A 21,789-nucleotide genomic window follows, 5' to 3' on the forward strand; every position below is an offset into this window, starting at 1 on the left:
TAGAATAAGAAAAAACAGCGTACACTCTTTTTTTTATAAGAACTAGTAAATTTAAGTTCAGGTTGACTGTTCTTAATTTTTTCAAAAATCTGGGGCTGGATTGTTCTTAATTTTTTTTTAAATTAAGAGGGTGTAAGCAGTGCTATTGCTAGTTTTTTCGCTCGAAGGAGGTGTTCAGGCCTCATTTGCCAACAAAGTGAGTGTGAGAGCCTTAATTTGCTGACAAATTTGAAAAAGCACCCACACATCGCTAAAACTCCTCGATTTTAAGAAAAAACGTTGTTCAAAATTGCATTTTGCAGATGCTCAGCCTCAGCTTGTTCTTAATTTGTTCTTAACTTTTGACCAGTTTTGAGGCTCGTGTTCTTATAAAATTGTTCTTAATAAAAAGAGTGTATTACCGAAGAAAAGATATGGATGAACGTAGCTTAAATTAACTTGATTATGCTGAAAGCTAGACAGGAGCATTGTTAGGAGCAGAAATTAAATTCACAGTAAGCCACCACTAATATTGTGCTTGGCCTTCCCTGTTCTTGATGAGTTATAAACGAATCTCGTGTTTTTTCTCAAATCCTTCATTTATTACTAATTTTTAAGCCAACCGCTTCCGAGCAACTAGGCCAATTCACCTCCTTTTCCGAACAGTTTCTCTACTGAGGAATGTGAGATGTAGGAACGACAAGGATAATTGATAATTGGTATGTTGTTTTGTCGATTGCAAAATTGCCATGTTGGACTGAAGCCCGCATTAGTTATTCAGGAGAACACAGCCGCCACACTATGAGGTGTGAAAAACATGTTTCACGCAAGTTCTCCACTTCTTTTTTCGTATCTGATGCCCCGGGGGGGGGGGGGGGGTACTCACATTATGGCCTAACAGAGGGGTTCCAGTCAGGGTCAAAAAGAGCTAAAGCTAAAGTGATAAAAAATTACCCTCAAATGGTAGTCTTTTTTGACAATAACCCTCAAATGGTAGCATAACATCCATTTCTTTGTGCTCGCCTGGTCCTACTTTGACAAATTTCTTCGCCATTAATTGTTGTTGATACGGGAAAGATAATATCTTCTTAAATTTCTATAATAAAAATAAGATTATGTTAAATGGTAGTGTTATTATTGAAACTGGGCCAATTGTTGGCCATTTGGACCCCCCTGTCTGGCCTTAATAGGAGTACTCTCCCCCTGGGATCTGACATCTTTGTGTATCAAATTAAACAATTCACGATAAACACACATTTGCGCGCGGTGCTGGCAACGGGCTAATTCCTGGGCAGTTCAGGATTTTTCCTTCAAATTTTAACTCGGTGATAAATTCACCTATAGTATATTTCCATTGACAGCGGTTAGGGCGAATACTCTAGGATCAATATTATTTCATTTGATGTTGTGCAAAAATGCGATCTAAGGCTTTTCATAAATGGGCTGGACTGGGTATTACCTTCTATGAAGCTGAGAGCTACCTGATACTTAGTTCACGCCCATTCACTGATAAGGATACCAAATTTATACAGTTAATGATGACTACTCCAATCCCCTCAAATCTGATTGTGATGTGCCTCAAGGTTGATTTCGAGGCCCAATTCTTTCTCTTTACCTTTCGTAAAATCTAGTGCTTTATATGAGGGCTAGTATCAGATTGTTAAAGAACTTTTAAGCTACAGGAAACGAAACCAAAGAACATGTTGGAGTAATTGCATGTTTCTGCATGGACATGCGTTTCTATATAGCCTGAGACGCCTATGCGTTTCAAATGCTACAGAGTAGTGGCGGAAGTGCATGGCTAAGTTGTGGAATACAGCAACGCGCAGATACAATATAGACAACAAAAATGCAAATCAAATTTCTGTATATTCACCTCTATCAAATGCTCCAGTATTAAAATCTCTTGATGCGATATACTCAAAAGACAAGATGTCAATCTTGCTATCGATAGGTTGAGCAGCCGCCCCTTTGTGTCCGGTCTAACGCGTATGCGCTTCACGCCATTGCTCTTTGCCAACATAATTCCTTATATCATTTTACACAGAATTTCATCCTCTTTAGAATCAAAACATGACCGAAGTTCGTTTTTTATCCTTAAGATCGTGCATCTTTGTCTATTAGTGTCCCGAATTGTCTCTAAATTATCTATAATTTGCCTTAAAATCTGACACCAGATTATCTCCAAACTGTCCGACTCATAAGTGTCCTGTTTAAAGCATAACGAGACAAATCTTGATTGGTTGTCAGCGAGGTCCCCTTCTTGGGAATTATCTAGGAAATCCACCAATCACGTTGCTAGAATCAAGCATGAATAATAAATGTCTAGTATAGATCATAGCGGGACAAATCTTGATTGGTTGTCGTTGAGGTCCCCTTCTTGGGAATCCTCTAGGAAATCCACCAATTACATGTTTTAATCATTTTCTCATTTTATTTATTTAAAAGGGTAAACAAGTGAATATGTAATGTTGTTTTCAAGATTTCTCCGATAAATTCAAAGTTGTCCTAATTTGTCGAATATACATTGGATGATGTCTGATAAGTTTAGATAGCAAGTTGTGTATTGGCGTATTGCCATAAGTTGTGTAATGTGTATTGCCATATGGTATTGGCAAACTATAAAACACGCAGTGGGTCATCGAGAATATACATTTGTAAACAGAATATCCAATAACACAATCGTGCAAACTGCCTAACATGTTTGCATTTGTAGACAGAAAATCCAAGTGACAGAATCGTGCAAATTGCTCAAAATTTTTGCATTTGTAGACAGGGAATCCTATAGCACAATCATGAGAGCTGTTCCATATTTTTGTTGTTCATATATTTAACAGGTGAACGGAAGATCACTTTCAATGAAATTATTGGGCAGTGGAAAGGCATGAAAGTTACAAAACTTCGTTTTTTTGATTGACATTATTTGTATTTTGCGTTTCTTAAAAGTCCTGATCTTCCATTTTGATGACGTCATGCTACTGATAAGGCATTTAATATAAACATCTTTTGGTGCTAAAGAAAATTATTACAGACTGGAATATTTAGAAAATAAAAGGTGTTCATTCTTGATGACCACGTAAATTTCGTTATCGATCACAAACAGGGAACGCCAATTTTACCAACAAATAATGCCCATGGCTAACATTTGGATACCTAAAGGCAGTATAAAAATCATATATTCACATCATGAAGAAGAATTTGCCAAAACAATAGCCCTCCTCCTCCAACATTTCTAATCAAATACCAATATTGTAGATCCTGCCGAGATGGAGAGGCGTGTCCCCAGTGCTGAGGAGAGGGGGGTCAGGGGGGTCACTGACCCGGGGGCCCTTGGCTATAGGGGCCCATAAATAATAACTCAATTTAAAAGATTTCTAAGCAATAATCCAGCCTCTCCATTACCACAAACTTTCATTAATAGAGACAAAAACAGTGCCGTCGGAACGAAATTCATATTGGGGGGACTGCCCATTGTTTTCCTTCTCATTCAGTACACGGTTATAAAGGAAACATACTACAGTTTGACAACTAGAGGGAGGGCTCCACCCCCCCCCCCCCCCCCCCCTCAAGCCGACGGGCCTGCAATAATGACAAAAGTCCATGAATGAAATAAGGTAGAATCAGTTTGAGTCTTTGACTGCCTGAGTGTTAAATGTATTCTTGTTAATGATTCCTCATCTTTGGCTGAAGAAGTTGTAAAGCTTCCGAATATTACCATTGTGCGAAAATTTAGCGAATACTGTTATTAATGCGCATGTGCTATGACCCTGTAGCACTGATTGGTTTGAGAAGGCATTGTTTCGAAACAAAAGACAAGAGGTTTCATCTCCCTAACAAGTTATTCAAGTTTCTTCGCCAAAAAAACCATAGCCACGTGCTCAATCAAAAATTCTTTGGAAATTGTCTAATAATTATGTTGATTTACAAAATTGTCCCGATGTAGAATGCTGAGTCCGAAGAGCGATAATACAGCGTTTTCAGGTTGAAACAGTTTACTTGAAAGACAGGTGTTCTACTAGAAAATGATATTTTCTCCACGTGAGAAGTCGACCTAGTAATTGCTGTTGTTGCTGTTACTGTTGCTGCTGGCGCTTTTGTTCATGCTTTATGACGTCACGAATCACGTGCAATCTAAAAACAATTTGCGATGGCCCACCTCGGGAAATTTGATCTTCAGCCATTGAAATGAAGGAATCCGAAGTAAAGAGAAAACTGAGATCGGGCAGTTTGTTAGTTTTTTGCAGGTATTTTCCTGTCTATTAATGCTTGGTTTGAAAGTACACACGGTATCATTTCAAAGGCGCGGGAATTACTGCTTATAATTCTGTCACTGTGTTACAGGCATCACTTTGTAAGGTCTAATGTATGGTTAGACAGACGATGAAGGACATTTTTATACAGTTAATTTGAGCGTTAATATGATTAGAGGCGTAGAAAAGCAATAGTTAACGAAAAATACTTGAAATGTGGGCATTTTCACCTCAGGTACCCTTTCTAAACTTTGAAACACCACAATAGAATATATTTGCTCAAAGATCACAACTTTATTCAACTCCATAGACTAGATTCAACAGACATGTTCAACAAATTTATAAAAAGGTCTTCTTTTTTAATTTTATATATCTTAACACATATCACTGGCTTTACTACTAGTGAATCAGAAACAGTTTGTAACTTTCATAAACGAATCCTTGCCTAAGATCAGTGTTTGATACCTGATTCGATTAGAAGAATGCATGAGGAGGACGAGTTGTTGTGATCGTAACATTTTCTGTCCTTGTTTCTGAAACTATCAAGTTTAGTTTTCACTTTATTCTTCTTCAAAAGCTACAGAGTCAAACAGATAGTTTTAACACGCAAGATTAGTTTTTACGTTCACTTTTAGATTGTTTCGAGATAGCAGAAGAAACACTTAATTTCTCTACAGTACGTTTGGATGTTTTTCGGGTCATCAAATTGAATCCGAAGAAAGACCTGCTAAAGTCGCTCCATTTCCTTTTTGTTCAATTCAAAAGTTTAATTTATTCCAGAACTCCTGTCGATCCTCTGCTTTAAAGTGCCTGTGACATGATTTTTTTATTCTCGTAATTGAAGCGTTGCACTGCTCTTATAGTAGATTTGAACTTTTTTTGAAATAGAAGCGTTTTGATATTGAAATTAAGCGAAATAGTGCGGCCTAGCCAAGTCGCTTTATCATCATTCGCCGTTCTCTCGTGACGTCATGGGAGGAACTCGTTATTGTAACAATGTAATCGCTACCTTCAAAAATCTCATCCTCGCTGCCACTACTTTTTCTGGAAATATCGCTCATCTTGGACCTGTTAGATTTCCCTCATTGACTACGATACAAAAACTCGAAGAAGGAGGCGATAGGGTCCCTACCGTGACGTCACTGTCTACTCATTCTGAAAACCAAGATGGCGAATTTTGGCGTAGAAGATTTTGGCGTGTTACAATAACGAGTTTATAAAGTTATGGACTGAGACCAAACTAGAGAGGTTTGATGGAGCAAGAGCCTGTGCTCATCTTTTCATATCTCAGCCAATTAATAATTCCTTTAACTGATTTTGCAGATTTAGAGGTATTTCATGATGCTCTTTCAGGTTATGGGAGCGAATTTTAAAAATTCTAAAAATCACCTCTTGACACCTCTATACTCAAATGTTTGTTTTTTTTCAAAGCCATCTTTAATTTTTGTACCATCAAAAGATTGTTTGTAATTTTTTGAATAATTCTTATGCGCATTCACGATGACAAATAGCAAAAGGCCCGAAAATGAAGTCGGAACTTTTTTGTTGAGGATCTCAACCCTTTGATGGTGATTTTCTCGGAGTGCGATCACCCCAGAGGATAACTCTTGTTATAGAGCACTTACGATATAGTGTAACCCAAGGGTTTTACAAAGATTTAACAGCATGAGATTTTAGCTTTTCAGCAAAAATCGCCGCTTCCCCTGTACGAAAATTGTGCATGTCTATTATGCGTAGGCTAAGCTGAAATTAGGCGTTGTTGCTTCATTGCCACACCGGAGGACGGAGAGGAGTCTTTTCTACAACATGTCGAGCTTTCTGTGCGCCAAAAAGGAAATTTATTGTGTCTGTTAGACACGGCTTAAGCTTAAATTAGGCGTTGTTGCTTCGTAGCTACACCCGCGCCTTAACATTTTTAAAAAGTCATAAAAATGCAGTGATATCAAAGATTGTCGTTCAAAATGAAGGAAGATCGAGTCTCGTTTTGCAGCTTGGAGTCTCTGTTGGGAGAATCTACCCTGCTCAGTGCCGAAAACAAGCATTCAACGCAGGCTGAAGCATGCACAGATGAACAGACCTTATTGAGACCGACTTTTTTCGACAGTCCTGTAGAAAGACGCCGTATTCTAAGTTTTTAGACAAAAACATGTTTTCATCTTAAAATTTTTGGACGGGTACAAAGGGGCAATAAATTCTAGTTGGGCGGGCAATGCCCCTTTGTCCCTGCCGTTGGCTTCTTGCCTAGAAGTGCTGTAACGCTTCCTTACAATTTCCTGTCACTTTGTGTAACACGAATTGGTTCGAGAGTGAAAATAAAATCGAATAATTCGTGCATTCGCAAGAAGTGTTTTTAAGAAATTGAAAAGAATGAAAGAAAAGAAATTAGAAGAAAATAATAGTGTGGTAAATACTTTTAATACTTAATTTTCAAGGAATAAGCTTTAAGTCTTTTGGGCCTCATTAAGTAATGAATTTCATTTTAAGACTGGAATTAATCAAACGTGATGAAATTTTTTAGACGATTGGAAGAAAATGACTGTAAGAAATATTTTGAAATGTATTCTTAGTTAACATAAAGGGCGTGGTTGCAATAATTTTCCCTCGTTTTTCAAATATACCTAGGGCCTCTGACAGCCTCTCGCCGGCCCCTCCAATGTGCCGCTAGCATAACGATTGCCCCATGAAATAATAGACATAAATTTATCGGGAAAGATTTTAGTGCATTTTTCAAAGGGTGGTTTCTTAGTCTGATAACGCTATCAACTCAAGACCCCCCCCCCCCCCCCCACCACCACCACTTTGAATTTCTTGGCACCGCCCTAGTTAAGTAGAATTAATCAGTGACTGAATTACTAAACCAGTGACAAGAAGTAACAAGAAATTTAAAGCGAGGTTGGCATGCTTATTACTTGTGTTGATTAATTACATTTAATCATACTACAGGACAGCTTAGAGGATCAGCTCCTCCCCATCAAAAGTCCCAGTGACTGTTTTGGGCAACTCTGAATTACAATAGGCGTTTTAATTTCTTCCACTTTGGTCATGTTAATTTCAAGCTTGTTGAATTTATTTGTGAAAAAGGAATAGAACATTGTGTCGGAACTTTCGCACAAGCTTCTTTGCCTTCACCGTTTTGTTTTTGAAAAAGCGAATTTTTTTCTTTGCAAGTCATATTTGCATTCTCAATTTCCCACTACAAGTAGAACCAGTCTTTGGTGCTTGGCCTTTAGTTCCTTTAGTACGTACAGTTGAAACCCACTGTCTAGATAGCCCGATATCTCAAAAACTCGCTATCGTGAACGATTTTTTATTTTAGTATAAAACTAGGAATCAAATGCACTGCTCGATACCTCAAACTGTCAAGGATAGGTCTGTTGTTTTATTTTACAGTACGGGGCAGTGGTGGCGCTAGAAATTCTCCGACGGAGGAGCTTGAACTTCCGACAGGGGGGCTCGGCAATCGGAGTGAAAACATGGAATCCCAGTTGAAAAGGACGCACAAACATCGAGATTACGACAAGATATGAATTCAACAAACAAGAAAGAGCAGATCTTTAGAGCGGGGTTATTATTTTTTTGGGGGACTCGTTTTTTTAACAAAATGTCCCTAAAAGAAAACAGACATATTAAGAAAGCTCTTTGTAGATCTTTTCCCGTGATTTTTCAATATTCCCAACGCTCTAAATTTTTCTGGGTAAGGAAAAAGACATTCAATAGTACTCAAAGTATACAATTTAATACAGTAATACAATTTAATCATTAAATAGACTTTTACTTAGGTAGGTTAGGTCTTTGCTAGCTTGCAGATGCTCGTGTCGCAATAAACAAGTACACGAAAGTTACTACCTGAGGCAGCACAATGGTTGCCGCAGAAGGTGAGGAACTTTTCGAATTTTGATGATTCCACTTTGCTGAAAAATGTCTCATTGGAGCAATATTTTTTTCTACCTTTATCATGAGGCCAGTAGGCACTGGGGGCAGGGGGGCAATACCCCCCCCCCCAATTATTTGCGAAATTGGTGTTTGAAGATCTTATAAGCGCAGCTTGATCTGACAGTATTACGTAAGGCAGGTATAGGAAAAGCTATATTTCTATCCATGCCCCCCCCCCCCGAATCCAGTTTATCTGTCTACGGGCCTGGGGCGGAACGCTATTCTCGTCATTCGCGCACCCAACCCTGAAACATTGTAATGTGAAGTTTGGTTCTCACTGGCTTTGGTTCGCCATTTACGTTAAAATATTGACGTGCCAGAGATTGAAGAGGATCAAATCGAGAAGTGTCACGATGCTATTTAGATATCAGATAGGGAAGTGTCACGATGCTATTTAGATATCATATTTTACAGTAGATAAGCAAGTGTCACGATATATGATCGGTACTTCTTTGGTTCCCTATCTACTGTATCTGAGCGGAACTATATCAATCGCTTTTTCATTGGGCATGTTTATACACAAAACGCTATCAGCTTACTTCATGGTTCCAATTATTTTGCTTTTATCAAATATTCATAGGAAAAATTAACCCAAAAGCCATATTTATAGAGGAAGTTATCCCCATTCTGATTATATTTGGCCTGCCGAAAATACAGGATTATATTGCATCAAGCATTGCACTTGGCAACGTGCGGAAACCTTGTTTCTAAGAAAGAGGAGACCAAGAAGTGAAATATTTTGTTTTAGAAAATTTTATAAAGAACGAGGTAATTCATAAGCTTGATGTAGTGTTAGTGCAAAACCTTTATGTTGCCAATTATTGCACGGAAATGCTCGGGCCCTATTGACCATAAATACATTTAAGCGAAAACCTCTTCAGCCGCTGTTTTTCCGCAGCTCGCTTCTCTTATGAAACAGTAATACACATACGCAGTAACTGCACTGTGAATAAAGACGCCCTTCCCATCAACGGGTGCACAGTTTCTGTGTGTCGTAATTTTTTGGAGAAAATATGCTTCAAAAATTGTGCGCTATAAAGGTAACTGCCAGATGTCAGGTTTGCCGACAAAACAGCTTTAGGTCACAAGTTCTCAAGCAAATCTCGACAGGCAAAGGAAGCACTTCAGGTATTATAAGGTATTTTTTGTAAGTTGATGGTTGAATCATTCAGACCTCTATTTAGTGTGTGTCGAATGGTTATCCTGTGCAACCTGACTTTTCAACTAATGTAATTTTTGATGCCGAATCCAAAAATCAATGTTCCCAAGCCAAAATATTCCAAGAAAAATCTATTTCTGGAATCCTGAGATGCCATTAATGCCATTAAAGAGGAAGCATCACCAAGGCCACTACGTTTAAAAAAACCTATAGCTTTTCAAAATATAATGCTATTTTTGAGTTGCTGAATCCGAAAATGACATTCCCAAGCAGAAAAATTTAAAAAAACATCTATTTCTGGAATGCCCAGATATCTTTGGTACCAAATAAGTATCAAAAGCTTAAAAAATGTTAAATATGTACCTTAACTGGTACTTATACAGTGTAAATGTTACATTTGTGGTGCTGATTATGATAAAAGGTTCTCCATCCAAAGATTCCATGTAACGTCTATTTCTGGCATGCAATGATGCCGTTGATGCCAAGTTAATGCAAAATAAAAGAAATTGTTAATTTTTGATGTTTTAAAGAAAGTTTTGGCTTGGAAACCGATTTTTCGGATTTTTTACCTCAAATATAACATATAGCAATAGACATTAGTATAGGGTTTTTGGGTCTGATTTTTACAGTATTTTCACTTTTGCTCTGATGAAGCCCCTTATGCCGGGGCGAAATATTAGCCATCACTGATTTGTGTGTTTCTTGTTGTTTATTCTCGTCACGTTGCGGTGTTCCTTATATACTACTATTTTATCGATTTTTCGCCGCAAGATTTCCTCCGGAGTTCGTCGAGCAGCCTGCTATCGTGGCCTCTCCTTTATTCGCACATTTTTACGGTATGCCGCTGTGTAGGCTGTAGGTGTAATGTTTGCATGACATTTTTAATTATTTTTTTTAATGGTTTGGTGGGCGCAGGTAATGTGTAGGTGACAATTTTGGATAGTTTTGAGGATATGGGTGAAATTTTTTATTGGTGGGTGTGTATATGAGTGTTGGATTATTTTCTTGATGGGACAAATGTTTAGATGAAGTTTTTGATTCTTTTAAGTGAGTTTTAATGGGATTTGCGTAGGTTTTCGATGTAGGCAAATGTTTAGATGTTTTGAAGATATTTTGTTTGTTGAAAAGTACATTATTGTAACGCTTCTCCTTGTCTTGCAGTTGATGAATCGTTATCGAAGATAAGCGTTGACCAGCAAGATGTTGGTTTTTGTTTTTATGATCGCCGTCCTAGTTTCAAGGATTCAAGCTTCTGGTATTAGTCCACAGAAAAAGTCTCTCAGTATCGGCTGTTTCATACCAAGCTATGCCAATGACGACCATTTTGGTTATACGACTGCAATTGAAATGGCAAGAGACTGGATAAATGACAATCATGTTATACCAGATAATTACACGATTGAACTTGATATCGGAGATACAATGGTACGTTTTGGAAACATATAAAACTATAAAACAGGGTTAATTCACTTTGCCAAGTAAGGTATCTTTTTGCAACAAGTCATACTGGTTTAAGCCACCCCCCCCCCTCCTGCCCCCATAACCACTTTTGATTTTAGCAAGGGTGCTGAGCCCCCGAGCCTCCCTCTACGGCGCCAGTGTTATCCAGCTATTATAGATTTTAATGGCTTAAAATTCAAGCAATTCTTTTCGAATGTAGGGCAAGGTGTGATTCTAGTTGGTAGCCGCCCAAACATATCTCAGAGAAACATTTAACCTCGAGACATTTGTTTTCGTTTGAGGACAGATGCATCCCACTCCCCTTAAAAACTTTTTTAGTGCATGTAATTTTATCTAATATGTTTTTGTAAGCTTTTTGTACATCTTACATTTGGCGTTACTTTACCCTGTAGAATTTTGTATCCTGTAGCATCGGCTCCATATTACAATCTTAAAATGGTTTTTGTATTCATTCAGCTATTGATTTAGCGTATGTATCAAGATCAACCAAAATTCTTATTCTCGATTTTTTCGTAGTCATTATAACTTGTATATGTTGGTTTCCTTGTTGCCCTGTCGTACGCCCACTGACAGTGATTGGTTGCTTTTTAGGAAATGGCAGCTTATGCAATTCAGCATCTTGGCCTGTTCATGCAAGATAAGCCAAAAAAAGTTGCATTTCTCGGCCCTGTTTTTACAAAAGCACTGCAACCGATTGCTGAGGCATTGCAAGTTTTAGCTGTTCCTCAAGTAAGCAAACTTGGCTTTTGCGTGAGTGGTTTGAAAAAAGAGAAAAACGCAGCAGCTGTTAATCATTACTTTTGAAATCTTCAAGTAGATTTGGGCGTATTGACTGCTTTTTAATTTACTTAGCAAGATAATTTTAATCCTTTGTAAATCTATACTACACATTCAGATTTAAATTATCAAAGTCTTTGAAACTGATAGCAAATAGAAATATAACAGTAAAATTATCAACGGCCAGAAAATTTGAGATGCCAAGTTAGCGTGTAAATCTGCAGCTAGAAGTAATCCTCTTATTGAAACCTGCTTACCTGCTGTTGTATCTCTCAGTTCAAGGAGAACATACGAAATTTGTTATTAGCTTGAGTTTCACCTTGAGTAGATGAAACGTGTATGAAGCATCGCTTTGATCACAAATCTTCCTCTGCCGCTTATATCCCTTAGTAAAGGGTCGCTTAATTAAGTGTTGCTTAGTTTAAGGTCGCTTAGTAAAGGGTCGATTAGTACAGGGTCACTCAATTAATGGTCGCTTAGTTAAGGGTCCCTTAGTAAAGGGTCGATTTGTCACTTGGTTGAGGGTCGCTTGCTTAAGGGTCGCTTGGTTTAATTAAAGGACAAGTGACACGCTTTTGGCGCCAAATTTTTTTTTTCTTTTAACTTAGAGTAAAATGCTGTATGAGAGTGTTGTTGAAATATTTTTCCTTTCTGATTTCATTTTCCCACTTAAAAACCCATTTGAAATTATGGCGGGAAATGAATCACGTGACACCGTGACGTAGATTGTGATAATTTGTTATTGCTGCTACTGGTATAGAGTGCAATATTAACGTTTACAACACGCTTGTAAACGAATACAGTTCGTCTGGACCTGTCGCGTCGTGTTTCGTAAACTCTCTATCAATTACAGGAAAATTCTGAGTTATCACAATGTACGTCATAGGGTCACGTGATAAAAAGCAAAATCGCGCCCCCTGCGCCCCCTGATTAGAATTTTTTGTTCCAAACCAGGAAAAATTTACTTCTAAAAGATGATCTATAAGTTAATGAAAAGAAAAGATAGGGTGAAAAGTGTGTCACTTGTCCTTTAAGGGTCGCTTAGTAAAGGGTCGCTTAGTAAAGGGTCGCTTAGTAAAGTGTCGCTTAGAGAAGGGTCGCCAAGTTAAAGGTCATTCAGTTAAGGGTCGCTTGGTTTCATTAAGGGTCGCTTAGTAAAGGGTCGCTTAGTATAGGGTCGCTTAGTAAAGGATCGCTTAAAAAAGGGTCGCTAAGTTAAAGGTCACTTAGTGAAGTGTCCCTTGGTTTAGGGTGAGATCAGATCTTCCACTTTTCTTCCACTTTTAGATGTTTATTCTTATCATGCTCCTTCTTGGTTTTATCCCTATTCAACTTCTTTTTCTAGCCGTTTTTCATGATACTCTCGATCTTTCTGATAAACAATTGCATCTTTCGCAAATCCGAGGGCAACTCGGTCGTCGAACCGTTTGCGTTTGTCACCAACTCTTCTGCTCTGACAAAATTGCTAGATCTGCCAATTTCTAGTAATTTGTTGGATTTGTGCTTATGGGAAGATTGAGATCTATTTATTCTTGAACCCTAATGATAATTAAACTCTACTGCTTTCTCCAGTCTCTTAATTTGTTAGGAGTATTACCATGGGCGGCGTGTAAGGGCTGGCGTGTAAGGGCTGGCGTGTAAGGGCTGGCGTGTAAGGGCTGGCGTGTAAGGGCTGGCGTGTAAGGGCTGGCGTGTAAGGGCTGGCGTGTAAGGGCTTGCGTGTAAGGGCTGGCGTGTAAGGGCTGGCGTGTAAGGGCTGGCTATAAAGTCCTTATGCGTGGCTTGATTTTCAGCAATCATAATTGACCTTGAAATCTTTTTATAGATTTCCTTTGGATCTACTTATGCGTACTTTAACAACCTGCTGGAGTTCCCGTACTTTTTCCGAACAGTCCCATCCACGGAGATGTTCAACTGGGCGAGAATTCATCTTTTTTCCAGATTCAATTGGAAAAGATTTGGTTTGATATACGATCGAGATGACGCTCCTCTTGCCCTGGTAAGTTTATTTTTTTCCGTATATTCTAAAGATCCAATGCAAGAACACCATCTCTAGCAAGCCCGATTTTTGAACATGCTACTAGTCTTTTTGATACCAATTTGGTTAATTTCCTGCGTCTCAACAAACAGCAAAAAGGCAATTTATTTAAGCGGCTGGGTTCTGGGGGCCCTTTGCGGCTTTGTTTGCCTTGGGTTGCTGGTTGGGGGTTTCCTGTGTCTGCGGCTGTGGGTTGCCCTGGGTTCGAGTGTTGGTCATCATCATGATATAAATGAAAGAAATGAAATTTGTATGAGATACATTTGAAATAGGGGGTGCTCTCTCCTTGATAAGTCTACCTACTGAGAGAGCTCCTCCTTTAAGTAATTCCCTCCATACAATCTATCTTGTTTCTATGTTTTGTACCATTGTATTAATTTTCTGTATTGATTGATGCATTGATTTACTGTAATATTGTTGTGTAATTCCTGTAGTTTAGTTGTTTGTAATAGTACTATTATCGATAAATTGTATGTAGTGGAATTTAAAAATAAAATCTGAACTGAATTGAACTAAGCAAACTTCATTACGCTCAAGCATTCATTTTTAACAAGCACCCCTCCCCCCCCACCTTACAAATAAATAAGTTCATAAATCAAACGCAATTTTCTAAAAAGCAAATATTCAACAATAAAGATGATTTTGTACATATTAAAAAGTGTTTGCTATAAATATTACCCTTGCAAAAACAGTATAAAAAATTGAGTGTTTTGTATGAATTTTATATTAAATTATATTATATAATATTATATTATATAATATTATATTATATTATATTATATTATATTATATTATATTATATTATATTATATTATATTATATTATATTATATTATATTATATTATATTATATTATATTATATTATATTATATTATATTATATTATATTATATTATATTATATTATATTATATTATATTATATTATATTATATTATATTATATTATATTATATTATATTATATTATATTATATTATATTATATTATATTATATTATATTATATTATATTATATTATATTATATTATATTATATTATATTATATTATATTATATTATATTATATTATATTATATTATATTATATTATATTATATTATATTATATTATATTATATTATATTATATTATATTATATTATATTATATTATATTATATTATATTATATTATTTTATATTATATTATATTATATTATATTATATTATATTATATTATATTATATTATAGTATATTATATTTCATATTATATCATATTATTTTATGAAATATTAGATTACGTTATGTTATGAATCTTATGAAAATTTCTTACCATCAATTTACTTTCTAGGCTTCTTCCTTACTTCACAAAAGTTTAACAAGATATGGAAGCACAGTAGTTGGCCCTGTTGGTGTCAGTAGATGGGATAGCAACATTGAAGAGGCTCTCATGAAGTTCAAGGTATCTTGGTCATACTCAAGCTCTCTTTTTTCTTACTTATTTTCTTAATTTTCATTTTAACTCTAATTTCCAATTTCCGAATTCTTACGAATTTTTTTGATACTTTCCATTTTACACAAGAAAATGATCTTTCTTTGAAAATAAATGGAAGTTATAGAAAGACACAAACAGAACGAATAATGAATTATTGAACTTTTAGTTGTTGTTTTTGATCTGCCATCGCAAAACTAGTTTGCCCAAAATCAATCGTCAAGCAATCGTGAAATATATATGTCATTCCAAAATTCTTATAAATTTACAAGTAATAAACGCCATCTAAGTTTGAAATTATATTTAGTGCTTGTTTTTTCCGACCTATTCTTTTCACTGTTTTGTTTTAGGAAGAAAATATTCGAATTTTCATTGGTGATTTCCTTTCGCTGGTTGCTCGCAAAGTATTCTGTGCTGTGAGTATTTGTAAATTATTGTTATATTTACTGAATTGTCAAAACTCATGCAAACAATGACCATATCAATATCTTAAAAATACATCATATAAACCTAAGGTATAGATGAGTTTAGTGACATCTGCGATTAACTATTCAGAATGTATTAAGTAAATTATGAAGTTGCTGTTAAGCAATTTGTTGTATACTATGGCGACGGTATGCAGAGATTTGTGATCGATCTAGTTTAATGTCAATATTCTTAGACAATTTCCGCTTCATTAGCAGCACCTTGATCGTTTATTGTTCCAGGCCCATCGTCTTGGACTTTTCGGCAAAAAGTACGTGTGGGTGATACATGGGAATATCAGAGACAGACTAAAGAAAGAAGACTTTCGAATAACTTGCAAAGCATCAGACATCATCAGTGCCTCTAACAACGCCATAACCATTGGCCAACTGAATTTCATTTTGACAAATGAGACTACTGTCACTGGGGAGGTAATAAATTCATTTTTAAAGCTCTGAATACTTTCTTGAAGCTCTGAAAGGAGTCATTGAAGATTTCCAACCAGATTCAATAAGCAAACTATGCTAAGAGTAGCCGATTACTTTTTAAATGTAGAAAAAAATTTTGATTAATTAATTTATTATACAATTGATATTCAATTGAAGTTTCCATTCATCAAATTTTTCGTTCATTTATAGACCTATAATATTAATGATTAGACTTCTAGCTAATTATTTTATAAATCCATTCGTTCATTCCTTCAATCACTTGTTTCTTGTATTATTTCATTTACACATTTGTTCATTCATTTCATATGCTAATTTGTTTATTGATAAACGTACAAGGCTAATAATGTGAATTTTTTTCAATTTAAAAAAAATAGAGCTATTCAATTGACAGTTTTGTTTGAGACATTTCACAAATTTTCTTACCATTTTATACCTCAAAATTAAAACAAGCATTTTTAGTCTTGCTCTAAGCTTTTATGTTGAAATTTTTTAAAAAATACATTTCATGACGATATAGATAGCATTTGGTGCTGATTTGGGATCTTGTCACAAAAAAATTCTGGATGTACTTTTTCATGTACCCTGGGCGCCAGAGCCTCTCCCTTTTACTATTCCATTCTCCTTTGCAATTCCTTCCCCCGTTCTTCATCCTTTCACTCTCTGAGCTCTGAGGCTCTGGCACCCAGGGTACATCGCCAGGCACTTGGCACTTGGCACTGTTCATGGTCAAATTCCTCTTTACTACATATTATCAACACCTTCATATGTGCACATGAGAGCTTGATATGCGAAAAAATATAATATCAGATGAATAATTTTTGTTTTTGAAATTGAAGCTGGTGTCAAACTCTTTATGATAAACAGAAAGAGGTTTTGACTTTTCAAAATATTGAATGATATTGCCACATAAGAAATACTGGGTGTTTTTATTAGTTTTGCATTGTCTTGATAACAGACCAGGAAGGGTTAATATTTTTCCTTAGTAGTACTTATTGGTTAAAACCAAGCCAATCAGGAGGAATTTTCATTAAAAAAGAAATCCTTAATTGGCAATTAACAGCAATTATTAATTGTTGCATGCATATATTAGCGTTCGACATATAAAAAATGTGTAGTGCTTTAAAGTGAACAAGGGAGACCTCAAGATTCTAAAAAAGCTTAAATTTTCATATTTTGGTATAAGGAAATTCTGACCACCTAACCCACAACTCAACCTCCCCCCTCCCCTTTACTAGAGAGTATTTTTATGTGCTAAACCTAAGTACAAACTAAGATGCTTTCTCCTTTCTTTTAAAGACTAGATTGGCATTATATGAACGGTACGTACAGACTGCAAAAAGCAAGAAAAGGTTTTACCGAACCTACAGCCCATACGCTTTCGATGCCTTGGTATCTCTTGGTCTCGTTATACGAGATACATTTCATGTAGTCAACTGGACAAACATGGACTACAGCAACCACACTGCGGCTTTAGCAATCAAGGCAGCTTTTAGAAGAATCAAGTTTCATGGATTGACTGTAAGTGTCTTTTTTACAAACACGCAAGCATTTCCTCCGGGCGGTGGAAAGTTTTTTAATTTGTCACAATGCTTATTATGTTTACATTTTCTCCTTCGTTAGATGTTGACTGGTACCGGATAATATGCACACTTAAAATAGCTCACTTGGAACAACCTTCTTATTTTCAGTCCATGTAATCCATTCTGTTTTTGGAAATGCGCCGTTCCCATTGGATGATACAGCGTATCTTTTACGTTGATTCAAAATGTGCTGTTTTCTACTTATCTTGTCAACTATCTATTGAAACTATTGCCCCAAGCTTCTTATTTACTAATTTGTATATATTCTGGCAACAATACATTGAAAGTGTGAATTGTTCGTTCACATCTTACTTCTGTACAAATGAAGACGATCTAATGACTTGGTTACAAACAAATCGCCGTTTAGTGTTTCACAATGGACAAAGTTTGAAACATAGGTAGAAAAGAGAAATTAGAAACACAAGGGTGTGCACAGATTGGACAGATATGGGTGTGGGCAGAAGTAGAGCAATTTCTGGATTGATTTCTTAGAATGACCAAGGCTAAAGCTTCAACGATTAAGCATAGTCGAAAGAACTTGAAAGAACTTACTATACTCATTCTCTTTCTTTTGCTGCAAATAGATCTAAGAATAGTATGATAGTCTTGGTTAGGGATATTTATAGTTAGGGATAGTCTTAGTTAGAGGTAATAGCTGAATCACATCAGCACAATTTTTTACGTTCATTTTTCATTTTTCATCAGCTTGAACGTTGTCATTTTTCTTTCTTCGTATAATAAGCTAATCTTGTGTCATCTACATTTAGGCACCTTTAAGTCTTACTTTTCCAAGCTTTGCAACATTTTCCTGGCTCTGATGCAGTAGTTCTGTGAATTTAGTCAAGATGCATTCTGTAGCACATTCTTTTAAGCTAGGTGTTATGTTGTAGGGCCTAGTGCAATATAATCAAAGAAGTGAACGATTGGTAGACATTGCTATCCAACAAGTTAAAGGTTAGAAACAGTAGTTACGCTTGTTAATTTCCCTGAGACTTTATCCGCTTTCCTATTGATGTTTACAATTTAATGTTGGTTTATAATAAGGGAAACTGGTACATATTATTTCGCGAGACGTAGGCCAAGTAGTTGTTCCAATACCATCCAAGTGGTAACAATGAGCTACTTTGGTGTTTAAAGAAGCAATTTTTATCTGTACGGTGGGCTTGCATGTATTGTAATTTAGGTGAAGCATGCAACTATTTCATTAGGTATAAAATATCAAAAGGTAATACGCCAATCTGGTAAACATCAAGCAATATGCCAATCAATGAAATATCATTTGCCTAACAAAAGCATGAAGCCTTTGGTCGATGTAATTCAAAATTCACAGAAAATGGCGTTAATGAAAATCGAATCTTTTCAGAAAAGTTTTCGATCTAGCTTCTATTTCTACCCTAAGTCATTTCTAAGAATAAAAAAGTTATCAATAATAAAACATTTTCAAAGTCTATCATGTTTGTGAATTTTTATTTAGTTAATTAAGCAAATTCAACTTACAAAAAACTGATCATATGTTCAGAACATAAAAATTTATAGTTGTTAATAAACATATTACCTTCATTTATGCATTTTTAGTTTGCTAGAAATTAAATAGTTTGTTAGAAATGTTTTTTTGTAGTGATGCTATTTCTTATATGTTTCAGTAAGGTAAGAAGGACCTTGCCAAAAAACTTTAGAACTGAATTACGCAGTTAGGATAGAAATAGATGTACGTGTCATATCTGCACTTAGGTTTTATATGTTTTTTTGTAAAAGTTGATCTAAATTAGTTGCTAAACTATGAATAAACCAACTGTGAAAAGCTTTTTATGATTATGATTATGATTATGATTTTACTAATTTCAGATGGGAAAGAAGAACTAGTGGCTACGTTTGATAATGTCAGCAACGAGCTTACATTCTGGAATGAGGCGAAATCTTTCCATTGGCCAAGTAGGTGAAAATTGAATGGTCTTCGCATAATTTCATTATTATACCAAGGGACCGGAATTGAGTTTCAGTGGACATTTACTTTGACATTTCAAAAGACGAATATCCTATTTTCGGAGTTTATTTATCGAGCTATGTCAGCTCGATAAACATACTAGGAAACTTTGGGTGTGCACTAATTAATCTTCTTTTAAAACCTGTAATAGAGTTGCCAATTCGGTACAATTTTCTATTTCGTGTAAGTAAAGTCTGCAGTCTATCATTAAGATGTAGAGGCAGGGGAATTGCCCTTGGAGTCACCTTTAGTTTGCGCCACTAAAACTATCATTGCGATTTTGTTTTTTTCATGCCCCAGACACAAGTTGGAAAATGGGGAGGCCAAGGAAAAAATGAACACCCGTTACAAAAGAGTTTGTAAAAGCTCTATTGTTTAGCAAAGAAGCGGATCTTTGTCGGAGACCCTGTTTTTTACTCTTAACAAGGCCTTTTTTCAGCAAGGCCAAAGAACTAACCATGGGACCAAAGTTTTTTAATTTGCAGATGCCTGACAGCCTATGAAACGTTTTGTTATAAACTCTATTTATTTTTGAGAAATAGAGTCAAATTTAGCAAATGAAATCTCTCACAATTTCAGATTTTTATACCTGAATAAAATCTATTGGATGGCGGCTTCTGCCTCCATTTATAGAATGAAAAAAATAACTCTAGTTTTTCTACATATTTTATCTCTATTTCTTTATAGTACTAGCTATCATTTATCATTTAAAAATTCACGATTAAATTTGTTTCCTATGCTTACAAGCAGCTATAATAAAGATGCAATGATATGACCGCCTCTTAAATATACTTATGCATAGAAATCATTTTATTTTAAAGATGGAGTAACGCCTCGTGATAGGGAGCGCCTTGTTAAAAGACTCCACAAGATGCCAAACTGGATTTCGCTGGCACTGATAACTTTTTCCTGCCTCGGAATCGCAGTATCAATCGCATTGTCATTCATGCTGATCAAGTTCTGGAACACTGCGTGAGTTTCTTACACTCCTTGTCTATTCGCTCGCTTCTACCAGGGTCAGTGCTCCGTAATAATTTATGCTTGTAAGAATGAGAAGAAGATAATGTATTAGTTGCTTGATATTTATTCCTACAAGATTTTAAAGACAGCATCTGTCTTTACATCATAAACTAAATCAGTCTTTACATCATAGACTTTAAAGGGGGTTTGAGGGGAAATTGGGGGCTGGGTTGATAGAGAGCACGATGGGGGCTAGCTAATCATTCTCACCCTTTCGATTATACATTGCAAAATACCCTTTTCTGCGTGTACAAATGTAGAATTTTTCTAGTGACATAAAGAAATCTTCGCCAAGAATGAACGCCATTATATTGGTTGGCTGTCTCCTTTGCTACTCAAGCGTTGGATTGCTTGGAACGGAAACGTATTTACCTCTCAACAGTCAAATTACAGCTAACTGGAAGGTAACGTAGTTTTTCTAGATTTTGATTTTCCGTTTAATAATTAGGAAACTTTGGGTGTGCGCTAATTATTAAAAGAATCTTCCTTTGAAACCTGCAATAGAGTTACCAATTCGGTACAATTTTCTATTTCGTCTAAGTAAAGTCTGCAGTCTATCATTTAGCGCAATGTTTAAAGCAAACTAAATATAAATATTTTCTGGAATTTACCCGTATTAGAATAGTTCATATGTTCAAGAGAGCTACTCAAGCGATCAAGAAATTTTCTTTAATAACATCATATACTTCATGTGTAAATGCCTCAACGAAAATGCTCCTAAAGGGTGATTTTAGAGATCAGGTAACACACGTTTCCGAAAAATATTTTGTCTGTTTACAGAAATGGCTTTCTTTAAAGAGTCACTGCTAACAATGAGCCATTGCGCTACGTAAGCATCCCATAATGCATTTTTAGACTGTCTAAAATCAATTACTGCCATTGTTTGGACAATCGCCACGCTCGCAAAGGCCCATTGTTAGCAATGAGTCTTTAAGCATTTTAAATCATTTTATTAGCTTTTCATTTTCAGGCTAGGTTGTGGCTCCTGAGCAGCGGTTTCACATTCAAGTTTGGATCTATGTTCGCAAAGACATGGCGAATTTTTAGAATAATAACAAACAAGCTTTTACGTAAAAAGGTAATGCAGATTGTTACGAGTATTACTGTTTTGGTCAATTATGATAATTATTTTTCTTTTTAAATGTTATGATCTTTAATTAATATCACATTTAGAAATGAATAGTGTAGAAAGAGATTTTCTTTTTAAATGTTATGATCTTTAATTAATATC

The 21,789-nt window shown here is 35.8% G+C and overlaps 1 protein-coding gene across 2 annotated transcripts in view; it reads left to right on the forward strand.

Annotated features, from left to right (window-relative positions):
* LOC135685465 (gamma-aminobutyric acid type B receptor subunit 2) overlaps positions 1–21,789 on the forward strand; it is a 56,723-nt gene that overhangs the window by 7,575 nt on the left and 27,359 nt on the right. For both annotated transcript variants that reach the window (XM_065201422.2, XM_065201423.2), the window contains exons 2-13: positions 10,483–10,746; positions 11,374–11,511; positions 13,385–13,558; positions 14,920–15,030; positions 15,411–15,476; positions 15,768–15,956; positions 17,271–17,492; positions 18,445–18,508; positions 19,400–19,486; positions 20,360–20,510; positions 20,830–20,962; positions 21,529–21,636. In XM_065201422.2, the coding sequence (XP_065057494.2) occupies positions 10,522–10,746; positions 11,374–11,511; positions 13,385–13,558; positions 14,920–15,030; positions 15,411–15,476; positions 15,768–15,956; positions 17,271–17,492; positions 18,445–18,508; positions 19,400–19,486; positions 20,360–20,510; positions 20,830–20,962; positions 21,529–21,636 (1,668 nt within the window). In that variant the 5' untranslated portion in view covers positions 10,483–10,521. The remainder of the gene's footprint in view (positions 1–10,482; positions 10,747–11,373; positions 11,512–13,384; positions 13,559–14,919; positions 15,031–15,410; positions 15,477–15,767; positions 15,957–17,270; positions 17,493–18,444; positions 18,509–19,399; positions 19,487–20,359; positions 20,511–20,829; positions 20,963–21,528; positions 21,637–21,789) is intronic.

The sequence above is a fragment of the Rhopilema esculentum genome, chromosome 15 (assembly GCF_057945365.1).
Source record: "Rhopilema esculentum isolate cy_ngs chromosome 15, ASM5794536v1, whole genome shotgun sequence".
NCBI classification, from domain to species: Eukaryota; Metazoa; Cnidaria; class Scyphozoa; order Rhizostomeae; family Rhizostomatidae; genus Rhopilema; species Rhopilema esculentum.